Source organism: Nomascus leucogenys, chromosome 1a, assembly GCF_006542625.1.
Source record: "Nomascus leucogenys isolate Asia chromosome 1a, Asia_NLE_v1, whole genome shotgun sequence".
NCBI classification, from domain to species: Eukaryota; Metazoa; Chordata; class Mammalia; order Primates; family Hylobatidae; genus Nomascus; species Nomascus leucogenys.
In genome coordinates, this window is record NC_044381.1 from 79,719,510 (window position 1) to 79,733,051 (window position 13,542).

Here is a 13,542-nt window from a genome sequence, read left to right on the forward strand (position 1 = left end):
GACAGGTTCTGTTGCCCTTCTGAGACTAACACCCTTTGTCCCTACCACATCAATCATTCCACAAGCCATTTTTACACTTACTAACATGGAGCTACTAGGCACGTTAGGCTGTGACCACCTTTAGTCTAAAAGGTACTGTCCTACTGTTGCCAAAGAAAGTTTAATCAAACTCAGCCCATTATTAGGTTGTGACTGATACTAATGTTCTCTGCTGAAATAGCATTATTAGTTTTCATTAAGATTCACGTCTCATTAGTGACCCAATTTCCAAAGTTACCAAACAAAGGAAATTTCTCTTTAAAAATGCGAAAAGCAAAATATCTAAAACTGTTACTACGCATTTGCTACTACATTAGGAAAGTTCACAGTACCTAAAATAGCCACCACCTCATCATCCTGGATGACTTCCAAGGATCCCGACACCACAAAGCAGAGGGCATCCACACTTTCTCCAGCATGGTAAATGAGGTCCCCAGGAGCACAGTGAATGGTTTGGAACTCTACTGCCAAGGCGCGCAGACACCCATCGCTGGCCAATCGAAAAGCGGGATGTTCATTAAAAACCTTCCGGTTTAGATGAACACAGATATCAGCTCTCATATCCTTGGGACAGATGGAGAGGACCTAAAGAAGGTGAGAGATGAATAAGTGAAAAGGAAAGAGAAAGGGGCCACTTCAGAAAAACAATCATCCAACAAATATTTATTGACTATGACTATCTCTGCTACACTGCTACACACCTTGCTAGGTACTGGGAAGGCAAAGGGAACAAGACACAGCTCCGCTCTCAAGGAGGTAATAATCCACTGAGATGGGCTGATGAGCATATGGACCATGACAATGCAGAACCATGTAGTAAATGCTTTGAGAAGAGTATGGATCTCCCCTCAGAAAGAACACAGCCTTGGCCAGGCATGATGGCTCCTGTAATTCCAGCACTTTGGGAGGCCAAGGTGGGTAGATCACTTGAGCTCAGTAGTTCGAGACCAGCCTGGGCAACATGGTGAAACCCTGTCTCTACTAAAAAGACAAAAAAAAAATTAGCTGGCCGTGGTGGTGCACGCCTGTAGTTCCAGCTACTTGGGAGGCTGAAGTGGGAGAATCACCTTATCCCAGGAGACAGAGATTGCAGTGAGCCAAGGTCGTGCCACTGCACTCCAGCCTGAGTGACAGAGCAAGACCTTGTCTCAAAACAAAAACAAAACAGTTTTGAGGTGGTCAGGAAGAGTCTCAGAAAAAAGTTAATATCATTTCATCAAAGAGTCAAGTAAAATAGGGCATGACCATTCATTTTAATCTAGCAGATGTTTCAGAATTTTTTTATAACTAAATCAAAATTCCACATTGGAGGTGGATTCATGCTAGACAGCCATCAGAAAACAAAATCAACAAAAGCACCCCGGCAACTTGACATACTGGCACTGGCAGACTAACTCCACTCTTGATATATTTTTTTCACTCTGAAGATTTTCCTTTTACCAATAAATTCGGGTCCAGGAAGGGACAAGGGTATTGACCAGCCTTCTGTAAGGCTTGGGTGGTTGGAAATGTCAGTGCTGGCAGGGTGGATACGTTATTTTGTATGGCAGTCCTTGTTCATTCTGGTCTTTGACTTCTGAAGACTGCTGCGGGCAGTAGCAGAATTCACACTGTAGGCATCCTTTAAAAGAGGAAGCAAATGGCAGAAGTATGCTTATACAGCAAGGGGTAGAGAGCTTTTATTGGCTACAGCTTTCTGACAGGGTGGTTAAAGACCTAGATTAAAATGGACATTATCATCATATTTAATCAGAACATCGTGGAGCAAGATGTGATTGCGGAAGTTAATACCACCCATTTTAAAGATGCAAGTGCATACTCATTTAGAATGCTCCTCAAACCCCATTTGTAAACTATTCTTTATAACCAGAAATGGTTTTCTTTGATCAGATTTCAATCCCTCAAAGCTGAAGCTAAATTGATTTACCCCATTAAGTTATACTGCATATTTTAATAAATATAAAATAGTTTTCTTTCCTCTACTAATTGCATTTTAAGCTTTAAAAAATTTCTTAAGGCTTGAAAATGTCCCCTGACTATTCCTTTTATTTAGGGGTCACTATCAATGAAAACTGGGTTGCTTCCCTGTAGAGAAGACAAGCCCATCATAAATGCAAAAACCATTAATTAAATTATGCTTTCAGTATCCCTTCTCTTAACCTTTCTTAATGCTGTACATACATTTCACATTATTTAATCATCTCTGGGGTTTTTTCATACTCCCTCAAATTCCTATAGGCAGCAGCAATCTGCTCACCCACCTTTCTGAAAAATCTGATCTTTGAGGAAAGGAATGCCTAACACAGCTTTAAAAGTAATTGACACTGTTTTCACAACAGTTATTTTCTATAAGGCAATGTTTTATTTAATATATAAACCTTTATTGACTTTGGACAATATATTAGTCATTCTATAGGCACTTACTGAGCTTCCACAATGGGTCACATCACTATGTAAAATCCTCAGAACTAGAAGGATAAGTAAGACACTGTGTTTGCCTCAGGGGAGCTAACCAGAAAGTGTGGGAGGTGGGTGTGTAAAGGGACAATTGCAATACAATGAAAAAAGTGGTATGATAGGAGCATGGCCAGAGTGACATAAAAGCGTGTGCTGCCTGTGGGTCTTTACTTGGAGGCAGCAAAAAAGATCAGGCTCAAGAGGACGTAAGTCTGGGTTCAAAACTATCACAACATTTGTAACCTGGAGCACCTTATTGGATTCCTCTAAACCTCATCTGTGAAATGGGGATAATGATAGTGCTTATATCTTAGGCTTATTGCGGAAATTAAATGAAAGGGCATGAGTTGAGCCTAGTTTAGCCTGGCACATAGCAAGGGCAGAGGAAATACTAGCTCTTATTATCACTACGGAACATCTGTCTTCCTACAGAGTTTATTGCTGCTTAAACTCTCTACAAAAACAATTTTCTTTTTTCACTTTCCACTCCGTCTGCAGTCTTCATCTGTACAGTTTGATAGGTTACCAGACAGAATTAAGAAAATATTTCAGCACAAACCTGAAGATATTTTAAGCACTGATTAAGGTTAATATTTTTTTCCAAGTTGAAAATGAAATTAGCTCTAGAAGAACAAAAAAATTTAAATACATACACACATACACAAACATTACACTGAAGACCTTAATTGAAAAATAGACTGCTCTATTTTGATCCATTTACCATATAGGACTTTCACTGTTTTCCATTCATTTTGGTAATAGTCGTGTTATTTCCTTTTAATAATGTTTTTCAGGATTCATGTTGCGAATGAAATCTTCCAGTATTTGCAACATTCTCTGTTTATTGGCACGCCAAGAGAGGATTTTATTACATTATGAGTACACCTTTCCTTTTTTGTTTCACTTAACATATGACACTAATTGATTTATTATTTTGATTGATGGCATCTACTTATATCCAGATATCAAAAAGTGACAAGGTAAAACTAAATGCTAAAAAGATCAACCAAAGTCACACCCACTGGCAAGCACCTTCCTTCCCCAACCTTAGACAGAGCATGTGTGTTACATGATGTTTTTGTCATCAAAATATAAGTATCTTGTTATTTACTCTGGAAATGAAATGTTAATCACTGTCTTAGCCAAGGCAAAACTTGGTTTTAAGGGATGGAGTAAAATTTATCATTCAAGACCTGGCCCACTGGTCTCAGTTTCCATGTATTCTGCCTTGAATATCAGATCCAATTTATTGTAGGTAGGTTTCCTAATGAGGATTTCATAGTTACAAACAAATAAAATTATATTTCAGAAGAAAATACTTAGGTTAAAAGTGACTTTTGTTTGTTTTCAGAGTTGTTTGTCCCCTCTTTGCAACAGAATATTAATAAATTAGACTCATTAAGATAAGCAATAAATTTTCTTGTAAGAGCTATGATGTCAGAGACATGTGAACCAGAACAACTTCATCTTGAATAGGTGCTGGGTAAAATGAGGCTGAAAGCTACTGGGCTGCATTTCCAGACAGTTAAGGCATTCTCAAGTCACAGGATGAGACAGGAGGTTGGCACAAGATACACCTCATAAAGACCTTGCTGATAAAACAGGTTGCAGTAAAGAAGCTGGTCTACCAAAACCAAGATGGCCATGGAGTGACCTCTGATTGTCCTCACTACTACACTCCCATCAATGCCATGACAGTTTACAAATGTCATGGCAACGTCATAAAGTTACCCAATATGGTCCAAAAAGGGGAGGCATGAATAACCCACCCCTTGTTTAGCATATCATCAAGAAATAACCATAAAAATGGGCAACCAGCAGCCCTTGGGGCTGTTCTATGGAGTAGCCATTCATTTATTCCTTTACTTTCTTAATAAACTCACTTTCACTTTGTACTGTGGACTTGACCTGAATTCTCTCCTGTGTGAGATCCAAGAACCCTCTCTTGGGGTCTGGATCGGGACCTCTTTCCTGCAACATATTTCTGGCAACCACAGAAGGGACTATAGTGCAGAAACCCTGACCCAACAGCTACCTTTGGGTAAGTGTTGGGGTCCTGTAACGTATTTCTGGTGAACTACAGAAGGGACGATACTGAAGAACCCACCCTCCCTACAAAGGAAACAGACCGCAGCACTGATTGGATGACTTTGGGTAAGTGGTGGGGTACCCAGATAAAGAATGAGATTGGGTTGGAGGCTCAACTTATGGGAGTTAGAGTCTCTCCCAAGACAGAGTGGGTTAGAGGCCCCTCTTAATAAAAGGCAAGGATGCCTGACTGACCTTGGGTTAGAGTCCCAACTTAGGAGGGTTAGAGTCCCTTCTAAGATTTAGGGGGTTAGAGGCCCCTCTTGGTAAAGTCCCTCTCAGGTAAGAACAGGTTTGGCACTATGGGATGTTAACTGCTATTCTCTTTGCATTAATCTGCCTTGCACTCTTTGCTGATGGCTGTGGGTGACAGGGTTAGGCATGTACAGGATTGTGAGATATGAGGAGGTTTTTACTCCCTGAAAGGGGAAACTTGAGAGCTGACAGGATTGCTGGAGAAGATCCCTTTGCTACCAAGAAGCAGCTGCCTGAACTTTTCAGTGTCACTGCAATGGGTGGGTCTTTCTCTGGCCTCCTTGATCATTTTGCCTTCCCCACCCTGCCACAGGCAATGCTTTTCTCTCTCTCCTTTCCCTTTCTTATCATTTCTATTACTCAGGGTCAGGGTGACCATCTTGCCCAGAGACCACTTGTTGAAACTCCAAGTCAGAGGTTGGATTAGACTCTGTCAAAAAACAAACAAACAAACAAAAAAAAAAAAAAAACAAAACAAAACATGAACCTAAACCCAGTAACCCAAATAAGAAACTCAGAAACCTGCACATGAAAAATCTGACAACTACTCTAGTAACCTTCTGTCTTTCTGTGTAGCTATATATGTGTTGTATGTAATGCTTATATAAAAGAGCTCTAATTAATTGGCTGAAACAAAAATAAGCACTTCAATATTTTGAAAGCAAAATAAACAACCGTAATGCCTTTTAGTTTATGTAACTTTAGTAATCTTTGCAAAATAAAAACAGCTTTAAAAATTATTGATAAAGGCTGGGTGCAATGGCTCATGCTTGTAATCCCAGCACTTTGGGAGGCCGAGGTGGGTGGATCACGAGGTCAGGAGATCGAGACCACGGTGAAACCTCGTCTCTATTAAAAATACAAAACATTAGCCGGGCGTGGTGGCGGGCGCCTGTAGTCCCAGCTACTCGGAGAGGCTGAGGCAGGAGAATGGCATGAACCTGGGAGGCGGAGCTTGCAGTGAGCCGAGATTGCACCACTGCACTCCAGCCTGGGTGACAGAGTGAGACTCCGTCTCAAAAAAAAAAAAAAAAAAAATTATTGATAAAATAAAAACATTTAGTCTAAATTATGCAGGTCAGATATTAAGTTTGCTAAATGCTTTAAAGTCATAAACTGCTTCTTCATCTTTTAAAAATTGTTCAATTTACCTACCTTAAAGCTATTAGATTATAGATAAGACCTGGGGACATGTGGAATTCGCCATGCCCCCTAGCTGTACAAAGATTATAAAGAAAGAGATTTCATATAAAAAAGGATCTTGTATCATAAATTCTTGTCCTAAAGTAAAATGACTGGTTGTTTAAAAGGAGGGATGTTTAGAGCAAGTCAGAAAGTCCAAGAATGTCTCAGATGGTCTGTGTAAGTTGTGAAAGGATTTGTGAAAGGGAATTTATACAAAAAATGTTGTACAATTTAAAGGTTGTTAGGCCTCCTAAATGCTTCATAAAATGCCACTATAACTGTTACTGTACAACTTGCCTTCTTAAGTAAGGTAAGGCCTGGGGACATGTGGAGTTAGTTATGCCCCCTCGCTATGCTGGAGAGTTGGCTCTTATCTGCACTTCTGCCTGGTATATCTAGGCTAGGCTCCACACCTAGTATATGATTAAAATTGCTTACCAACCAGGGTTTTCACCAAAAGTAAAAGTCACTAATAGTTAACAACATAACAGGTAATTGAGACTACTGAAGATACAGTTTTACATGTAAGGTGTGTAAGGAAAGTAGAATGTACTTTTGGTAAAAGATTATAAGAAGGCCTGGGAATGTAGATTTCTTTGTGTGTAAAGGGTTAAAGAATTGTTTTAAGTTAGACAGAATAAAGCTAAAGATTTAAACAGGTTGTGGAAGGTTTGTAAAAATTAACTGTAAAAGATTCTGTGTGTAAACATATTGGCTAAAGTTAAAGAGGTATTATTCAGTTTTTCCGTAAATTAAACATTGGAATAGTAGCACAACAGGTTTTTCTTAGAGCACTGATCTGCTATTTCACAAAAAAATGCAAAGGGTTATAAAAGGTTTATAAGAATCTAACCTTATGGTTAAACATTAAAATTGAGTAAATATGTCTATAAAGTTTTATTAAAAATTCAGTTTAACATTAATAGTACATTATTATAAAGGTGCAATTTGCCTTATTTGGTATAAAAACCATACATCACATTATCGAATGTGAAATGGTATTTTGCTTTCTTTGGACTGTATTTGCATAAATATGTTACTGGCATATGTTCCAAAGTTATGGGAAACTCCTATAATTCTAATATGACTTAGTGTATATTATTAATAATTATAATTATTATGTAAAACTTTGTATGCCACAGAAGTAACCAAAGTTCCTTATCAATTGTGGCTTTAATAGTGGCTGTCCTAAAACTTTTTATCATTCACAGTCAACTGTTGTCTTGTTTTAATCCTCTTTAGAAGGTGGTTTGTAATCAACTATAGAACTCTAGCAGGTGTTCTTAAACGCAGGTTTCTAATAACTTTGGAAATTGTAACATTAGAATAGAGAAAATAACTTTCAGAACTCATGAAGAGCTGGAATGTTCATGAATATCAAACAGAACAGGAGTTAACTGAATTAACTGAACCAATAGAAAACTTTTTAACTTTGCTTAAAACATTGCTTATCCTTTGTTTTGTTGTTCAGAGTCAAGGAAACTTTTCTTTTGAGCTGTTTACAGCTTGTAGCAATTGAGCAAAGTATACTGCTGTGAACAAAATTTGGAACATATTTGTTTCTCTCTACCTGATTTCTCCACAATTTGGAAACTAGTTATGAGTATTCTTAACTTATGGCAATAATAGTTATTTGCTTAAGTGCAAGAAGAATCTGTTTTCTTTTGTAACAGGACACAACTGGAAAAATTCGTTATTTTACCAAGACTTTGACTGGAATGATGTGCTTTCCTTTAAGGAATCAAACTTGACTTGTAGAGCCAACAAAAGCCCTTTGGGGAACTAGCCTCGTACCTTGCCTACACAGTCCCTATACAGGGTTTCTGGCCTATGGTAAGTAAAGAATGTCACTTTCTCACAGGTCCAGGAGCCCCAAGTTATCTTGGAACCTCAAAAGGAGAGGAATTTACCCAACTCATAGGTATTTGAGGGTACAAACCCATGGCAGGGCTTGGCTTTAAAAAAGTCTTATATGAGATTCCTTATGAAACAGAGTTCCATCAGAGCCAGTTAAGAAGCTTATGTGAAATATAATTATTCTTGCTGAACTTTATACAAATTATCAAGCCAAGTATAATAAAGCAAATCAGCCTTACCATAATTTGTCTTTAGTAAAAATGAGAAACTGGAGAGAGAAATATTATTTTTCAAGAACTATGGTACACTTAGTATTAAATTCTAGTCTCATTAGTTGTTTTTAAGTTTGTTTCTGAAATTTAGGCCAACCCTGCTCATTCCTGTGAACCAACCAATGATCTCTGACTACTGTTTAGAAGAAACAAGAGGGATGGGTAATATAAAAACCTGGATCAGTATTCTAATTCTGGGCATATTACAATCAGCTAACAACCCCATATCAGCTTAGTTCCAACAGTTGCCTAGCTCATGAAAAGTCTTCTAATTTAGTTTACCTGGAATAACTTTATTTGTTTTGCTTTGCTCTTGTGGAATATATTACTGTTATACTCTTTGTGTAGGAATACGGAACAAGCTTACTGAATGTTTTCTTAAACTAAACACTTATTAATCTTCCAGATATCACCTCTTGTCGAAACTCAAGAGTTATAAATGGCCCTCACCATACTGATGCTTTCTGACTAAACTCCTCTCCACCCTGAACACAAGAGATCCTAATAGTTAGGCAGGAATGTCATCACCCCTATTAAGCCTGAAGACATTACAGAAGATGGATCTTCATCCCTGTGCAACCCTTATGATTAAGGGTTCTCTCATAAAAGGGAGGGGGAAATGTCAGAGGGATGTGAACCAGAACAAGTCCATCTTGAATAGGAGCTGGGTAAAATAAGGCTGAGAGCTACTGGGCTACACTTCCAGACAGTTAAGCCATTCTAAGTCACAGGATAAGATAAGAGGTCGGCACAAGATACAGGTCATAAAGACCTTTCTGATAAAATAGCTTGCAGTAAAGAAGCTGGCTAAATCCTACCAAAACCATGATGGCCACAAGAGTGACCTCTGGTCATCCTCACTACTACACTCCCATCAGTGCCGTGACAGTTTACAAATGCGATGTCAATGTCAGGAAGTTACTCTATATGGTCTAAAAAGGGGAAGCATGAATAATCCACCCCTTGTTTAGAATATCATCAAGAAATAACCATAAAAATGGGCAATCAGCAGCCCCCAGGGCTGCTCTGTCTATGGAGTAGCCATTCTTTCACTCCTTTACTCTCTTAATAAACTTGCTTAACCAGTCACAGTTTGTACTGTGGACTCACCCTGAATTCTTTCTTGCATGAGATCCAAGAACCCTCTCTTGGGGTCTGAATCAGGACCGCTTTCCTGTAACATATTTCTGGTGACCACAGAAGGGACTGTAGTACAGAAACCCTGACCCAACGGCTATCTTTGGGTAAGTGTTGGGGTCCTGCAACAATGACAGTATGTAAGAAACCATTTTTCAGAATTCTGCAAAACAACCCTGGGAAAAAAAATGAATGTCATGGTCTGAAAAAGAAAACCGTTTTCAAATTATTTATGATATTCACTCAACCCAAAGTCAAGAGGTACCTTAGCAAGTATTCTCAAGCTCCAAAGATCTAACCTCAACATTGTGACTACAAAACTCTTAGTGAAACACAAATATTATCATGTCATCTCTGTTTTCTTAAAATATCTGATGGCTTGCTTCCCCACCAACTACAGCCAAAGTCCTAACCAAGCATACAGGGCTCTTTATGGCGGAATCCTGCTCCAATCTTACTACTGTCCTCCAACCATGCCTTCCAGTCACACCACCTTTCTCACCACCTAAGCTTGCCATGTTCTCCCATTACTCTTTGCCTTCACACATGCTTTTCCTTTTTACTGGCATGTCCCATCTTCCCTTTCTCTGTCTACTCATCACTGATTTATCTGTCAAAGCACAGATTATCCTTCTTTCTACCATGAATACAGTATAGACACAGCTGTCTCATAGAATTTAGTAATATATAGAAGAAAATGAGAGTAAGAGGTGTTATGATTTGTTGTTGTTGTCTTTAAATAATAACCAGAAATAGTAACACAGAATTATCAATAGATATTTCAAACTTGGTTTCAACCATAAAATCATTCTTTACTTTTTTTAATGAACACCTTCCTTTATGCTCAACATATAAATTAGATATAAGCAGAATTATGCAGAGAGAAGCTTTGCTGGAAAGGCAGACTCCCAGGCAGCATTGCTTAGGACACATTCAGTCATTCATTCAGCTCATGACTATTAAGCACTGGTTACGTGTTAGTTATGTGCCCGGTACTATACAGGCCCTCCAGATCCATCAGCAAAAACTCTTACTGTGCCTGCTCCCCTGAAGCATCCAATTAGGCACAGTTTGAAAAGTCACTGTTCCTAGTTCACTGCCATTTTACAGATAAAGTAAATGTGTCTCATAAAGGTTATGTGACTTGCTCAAGTCCTCTCAACAAATTACTAGCAAAACCCCAAACTCTTGAGTTCCAGCTATTAAGCTACGCTCCTTCGTGAAGCTCAACCAGGAAAAAAATATAATATCTGGTACCTTCTCATGTTTTCTGGTTCTCTGTACTAAAAAAATTAAAATGCCGATTTTTGAAAATTATTTAAGGTCCAATTGATCAAATCTATAGTTTATTTATTAGGAAACCATAAATGCCCCGCCACTGCCATAGAACAGCCTAAATTTCATTGCCAATTTATTTCCATCTTTAAGCACTTTTTAATTTCAGCTCCAGCAAATGTATCACATACTTCAATATGTTGATAAAGACATAGGATTCACTGTTAAGTTGTTATATCATGTTACTACTCACCCAGAGGAAGACAACTTATTTGAAACACAAGTTTTATTGTATACATGAAAAGGACCTGAGAGGTTAGCATTTGATAAATGTTACTTTCCTTAGGTCCCTTCCCTCTATCACTTTCATGCACTACAGTATCAATAACGTCACAAAACCTTAGAAGATAAGGGAGTCTAAATATGATAATTAACAGAGAAGGCAATAAATTAAACCAAAATCCTCTAAAGAAATTGTTGACTAGAGAGAGTCAAAGAAAGAAGGCTTTATCTTCTCATTCGTTCTTTAAATATACTTAAAATGCTTTTTAATATTCATTATAAAAATATGGAAAATAAAACTTATAAAGAGGAAAAAACTATTCCATTATTTACACTTATCTATGTGTAGATACCACTATTACAAAACTTTTAACTCTACTATTTTATTTCTTGCTATAATGACTCATTATCACATTATAGTCAATTCCTATGCTATGAAATACATATTTTAAAACCAAATTTCAATCCTCGTAGAATATCCCATCAAATATGGCACAATTAATTTAACCATTACATTATAATTGGATATCAAGATTTCCAGTTTTCCCTTTCATAAGTCAAGTTACAACAAATACCCTTGTACCTATATCAGATTGTCTAAGCACAAATTTTTAGAAGTAAAATTAGTAGGTAAAATGCAAAAACATCTTTAAGGCTCTTGCCAAACTGCGTCCTAGAAAAGGTAAACCAAATTACACTCTAACCAACTGTGTATGAGAGTTTGTAGCTCTTAATAATATCTCTCTTTAATCTTCCAAATGCATTTGAAAGAGGAATGGCAATTTCACCTGAAACAAAAGTAGAATTGTATAGTGTAATGAAGCAGAATCTGGGAGAGCTTTAGTCTTAGTGAAGTTATTCTACTACCACTACCCTCTAGCTCAGTGTTCACAGACTGAACACTATTAATGAAGCTATAACAAATTTCTAATGTGCAAATGGGGATAATGAGGATAATTTCACTTTAAGTGCCTGAAGGTAGTAAACTGAACAAGGCTTCTTCTTGAGGTCTCTTACTGCTCTAAGTTATTGTATTGATTATCTACAAAATCCTTCTTCAGGAATAATTCAGTATCAGCTATTTTTAATAGTAATGAATAAGTTAAATGATCCCCCTATTTTTAGGACAAAGGAATAAATGCATTAATGACATTTTGATAGACATTGAAGCTACCACCAAATCCCCCCTTCTTTTGACACAATTAAGTTATGCACTGTTAATTAATCTCTCTTCATGAATCTAATGGAGCTGGTATTATTAAGTCAGTGAAAGCCAGTGGAGAAAGTCAGGCAAGTGACATTTGCACATAAAATATTTTTACAACCCTTCCTGGGAATGAGGAGCTTAAGTAGCTCTTTACAGGAATTTAATTCTCATTCATTTCTTGGGAAGAAAAGAAAGCTCACCTTTATATTTAAAGGAAATAAAAAGTGTAACCAGGCAGTCATGCAGTCATGCCAAGCAAAAGGAAGTTGCTCTCTGGATGTCAATCTGACAATCTCTAGGGGTGTCAAAACCTCCAAGGAATTAACCCAGGAACAATGTAGGGAATAAAACCAAACCAAATTAACTTCCATTATTTAAAAATAAAAGGTCATATTTAGCAATAAAAGGCTGCCGCAACCAGTGAAGGATTATAGGTTAAACCTCATTGGTTTCACTTTAGAGATAAATTTCCTGTGACTAGACTTCATATATAAAAATGAGACCTAAAGTTTTTGTTTCAAAAACATAGGGAACCAATTCTACCAGGCTTTTCACAATATTAGTTTTGCAGTAACAACAAACAGCAATTGTTACCATTTTTTAACTTGCTACGCAGCAAATGTCTTGGGCCACTAGCTTTCCAAAGACAGGGCTTTGATGAAATTTAGAGTTTCTACTGTGCTTTGCTCTTAATCTCATGTCTTTACTGTCTTATGTGCAGATATTTGACTAAATAGCAGTGCTTTTACATATCTGTGAAAGTATTTTCTAAAATTAGTAATATACTTTTAAGTGTATTTACTGCCCAGAAAAATACAAACAATATTTTTTTCTACAGGCAATGATCTTCTTAGTCCCCTATGACAAGTGATGTTCCCATCTTTAAAAGAATGAGCCAGTCAGGAGCTCGAGACCAGCCTGGCCAACATGGCGAAATGCTGTCTCTACTAAAAATACAAAAATTAGCCGGGCGTGGTGGCAGGCACCTGTAGTCCTAGCTACCTGGGAGGCTGAAGCAGGAGAATCATTTGAACCAGGGAGGTAGAGGTTGCAGTGAACCAAGTTCACACCACTGCACTCCAGCCTGGGTGACAAAGCAAGACTCTATCTCAAAAAAGAAAAAAAAAAAAAGAATGAGCCTCCTCATACCAAGTGGGAGTGAACTGGCACCATTGCTTTGGAAAATTATCTGGCTATATTGTAACAGTTGAACATGCATATATTCTGAGACCCAAGAATTTCACTTGTAGATATATATGCAACAGAAATGTCTATATATATGCAGCAAATCTTGTGAACTACAGTGGGTATAGCAGCACTATTCATAATAGCTCCAAATTGAAAATTACCCAAAGATTCATTAATGTTGAAATAGATAAATATTAATACATTGCGACACAGTCATACAATGGACTGCTATTCAGCAATGAGAATGAAAGAAGTAACAACTATAGATAGAATAAATCCATGGATCTCAACAACATAATG

At 37.5% G+C, this 13,542-nt stretch overlaps 1 protein-coding gene across 1 annotated transcript in view; it reads right to left on the bottom strand.

Moving 5' to 3' along the window:
* The window catches only part of KCNH5 (potassium voltage-gated channel subfamily H member 5), a 351,733-nt gene that overhangs the window by 108,134 nt on the left and 230,057 nt on the right, over positions 1-13,542 (bottom strand). The window contains exon 9 of the mRNA XM_030811835.1: positions 372-624. Within this exon, the coding sequence (XP_030667695.1) occupies positions 372-624 (253 nt within the window). The remainder of the gene's footprint in view (positions 1-371; positions 625-13,542) is intronic.